The sequence below is a fragment of the Chrysoperla carnea genome, chromosome 4 (assembly GCF_905475395.1).
Source record: "Chrysoperla carnea chromosome 4, inChrCarn1.1, whole genome shotgun sequence".
Taxonomy (NCBI): domain Eukaryota; kingdom Metazoa; phylum Arthropoda; class Insecta; order Neuroptera; family Chrysopidae; genus Chrysoperla; species Chrysoperla carnea.
Window position 1 is genome coordinate 37,983,787 of NC_058340.1, and position 2,382 is coordinate 37,986,168.

General features: G+C 31.3%; 1 protein-coding gene across 1 annotated transcript; it reads left to right on the top strand.

Annotated features, from left to right (window-relative positions):
- Nucleotides 1-374: 374 nt before the first annotated feature.
- Nucleotides 375-2,111, top strand: LOC123298159 (pancreatic lipase-related protein 2-like). The gene is made up of 3 exons (XM_044880078.1): nt 375-434; nt 987-1,796; nt 1,863-2,111. The coding sequence occupies exons 1-3, from the start codon at nt 389-391 to the stop codon at nt 2,075-2,077; spliced, it is 1,071 nt and encodes a 356-aa protein (XP_044736013.1). The 5' UTR covers nt 375-388; the 3' UTR covers nt 2,078-2,111.
- The last annotated feature ends 271 nt before the right edge of the window (nt 2,112-2,382 follow it).

The following is a 2,382-nucleotide window of genomic DNA, read 5'->3' on the forward strand; positions in this document are numbered from 1 at the left end:
AGTAATTGTGTTTATTTTTAATTTGTGTAAAACCATGTCCGAATTAATTAATAAGTATATTTTGCAAGATTTCCACTAAGTTTTGTAGAAAGACTTCAATCTATTATTAGATATTTTAAAATTATTAAATTTTAGTTGTTAAGAGATTCAAAATTTTAGAATTTGGTAGAAAATATTTCGAAAAATATTTGCAGAACAAATTATTCACATCAGTATATGGTATTCTTTAAATTTGAGATAAACTTAATGATTACGCAGGTAAGTGATAATTATTTATGTTCAAGATCTTGACCCTTCAAACAGACACTTGTGATTCGGAATCATATCAAAAATTGGTATGGTATATATACAACTTGAAAATGAAATAGACTGAGAAAAAATTGGAAAAATGAAAATAACACATTTTATCGTCTTTTTTAATTTATTTTATTTCTGTAAGTATTTATTAAAATTATTTTCTTAATTAATAATATTAACAAACAAAGGAATGCCAGCAATTCTACATCGACATTCCATTCAAAAAGCTTGCAGTTTGTGTATTCGGTGTCCCATTTGCGAGATGTTCTATCGAATCCAAAAGCTTCAACAGTTGTGTTACAGGTTTCAAAAATAGGAATTTATATTATCTGAACCGTATCTCAGCCGTGTTATACGAATTTTGGCCGAAAATTCCGTCTGATTCTTTATTCAATAGACCGTGGTACAAAAGGGTTTTTTTGAAAGATGAATACATACTTAAAAATTTGCGCAAGTGGCTTCCTTTTGACGTGTGACTTCCAAATGAGTATGGCGACACATGCTCATTTGAAAACGCAGCTTTTTCGAAAAAAAATCGTAAAAGAAAGTTTGGTGGGCTCGTCAAAAGAAAGTCGCTAGAGAATTTTCAAGTAGGTATGTATTTATCATTTAAAAAAAAAACCGTGGTGTAACACGTTCTTTGAGGTTTGGAAAGAAAAATAAATAATTTTAATATCTTAATATTTCAGTGTTAGCTACACCTCTTAATGTAGCCAATGAGAATGGCGATGTAGACGATACCTTATTGGAAAATTTTGATGCCAATGATAATGACGATATAGACGATACCTTATTGGAAAACTTGGATGAGAACTACAATAATGATTCCGAAATAGATTTCGATGTAGCATCAGATATATTCTCTGTATCGAAAGATGTAACATTAAATCTGTATCGTCGTCAAGATCCCGATTATCCATTTACATTAACCATGGACAACTACCAAAATGCGCCATTAAATTCAACGTTAAAAACTGAAATAATCGTCCATGGCTGGTTAAACGATGCTGATAGACTTTGGGTATTGCGCATGAAGGATAAATATTTTTTAAATGGTGATTACAATGTCATTGTTGTTGACTGGGACAAATATGCAAAATGGGAATACACTTTAGCCACCTATAAAGTAAAACCAATTGGAGAATACATTGCAAAAGTTTTAACGCCATTGATTGAAGGTGGAAAATTAGTTCCAGAAGACATACATATTGTTGGACATTGTTTGGGTGGCCATATTGCAGGTTTTGTTGGTAAAACTATTCAAAGAACACTTGAAAAGAATATTGGACGTATCACCGGTTTGGATGTGGCTAGAAGTTTATATGAATTTCCAATTTTAGTCAGCAAAAAGAAACGGTTAGTGAAGGAAGATGCATTATTTGTGGATGTTATTCATGCATGTGGTGGAAATTATGGATTTAAATCAGCAATAGGTCATGTTGATTTCTACCCAAATGGTGGTACTGCACGCCAACCAGGCTGTTCTCGATTAACTCCTTGTAAGTAAAATAATTTTAGGGCCTTTTGAAGGCTAATGTACTAATTTATTATTCGTTTGCTACCAGATCTTTGCAGCCGTGGACGTTCTCACGAATATTACACGGAATCAATTAACACAAATAACTTTCTAGCTACACGTTGCACTTCTTGGAAAAGTTATAAGAAAGGTAAATGTGATGAAACTAAAAGAGTGGTTATGGGTTTTCATATCAATACTAAAGCCACGGAAGGTAAATATTATCTACGAACAAACAAACGGGAACCGTATTCAAAAGGATAATCATTATAACATTTTAAACCAAAAATTTTGTTGAATCTTGTATTTATTTTATAAGTAATAAATTTTAAAACAAACTTAAAATAATTTTCTTGACTTACCTTTGGAAAAACTGGCTTCGGCAAACCTACTTTGGAAAAAAATCTCAACTGAAATCAGCATCCCAAATAATCCCTTTGCTAATCGTTGATGCAATGTAAAAGAACAGTTAATATTTTATGTGAACTGTTAAATAAAATATGCAATGGGATCATTTTACCCACTATCCTTACAAAGTCGATTTCTTTTGAGAAGTATTGAATTATAGT

Bases quoted from the DNA above. Each gene is read 5' to 3' on its own strand.
- LOC123298159 (XM_044880078.1), top strand. From the start codon at position 389: ATGAAAATAACACATTTTATCGTCTTTTTTAATTTATTTTATTTCT. The intron at 435-986 runs GTAAGTATTTAT...TTAATATTTCAG, and splicing joins TTTTAATTTATTTTATTTCT to TGTTAGCTACACCTCTTAAT. The intron at 1,797-1,862 runs GTAAGTAAAATA...GTTTGCTACCAG, and splicing joins CTGTTCTCGATTAACTCCTT to ATCTTTGCAGCCGTGGACGT.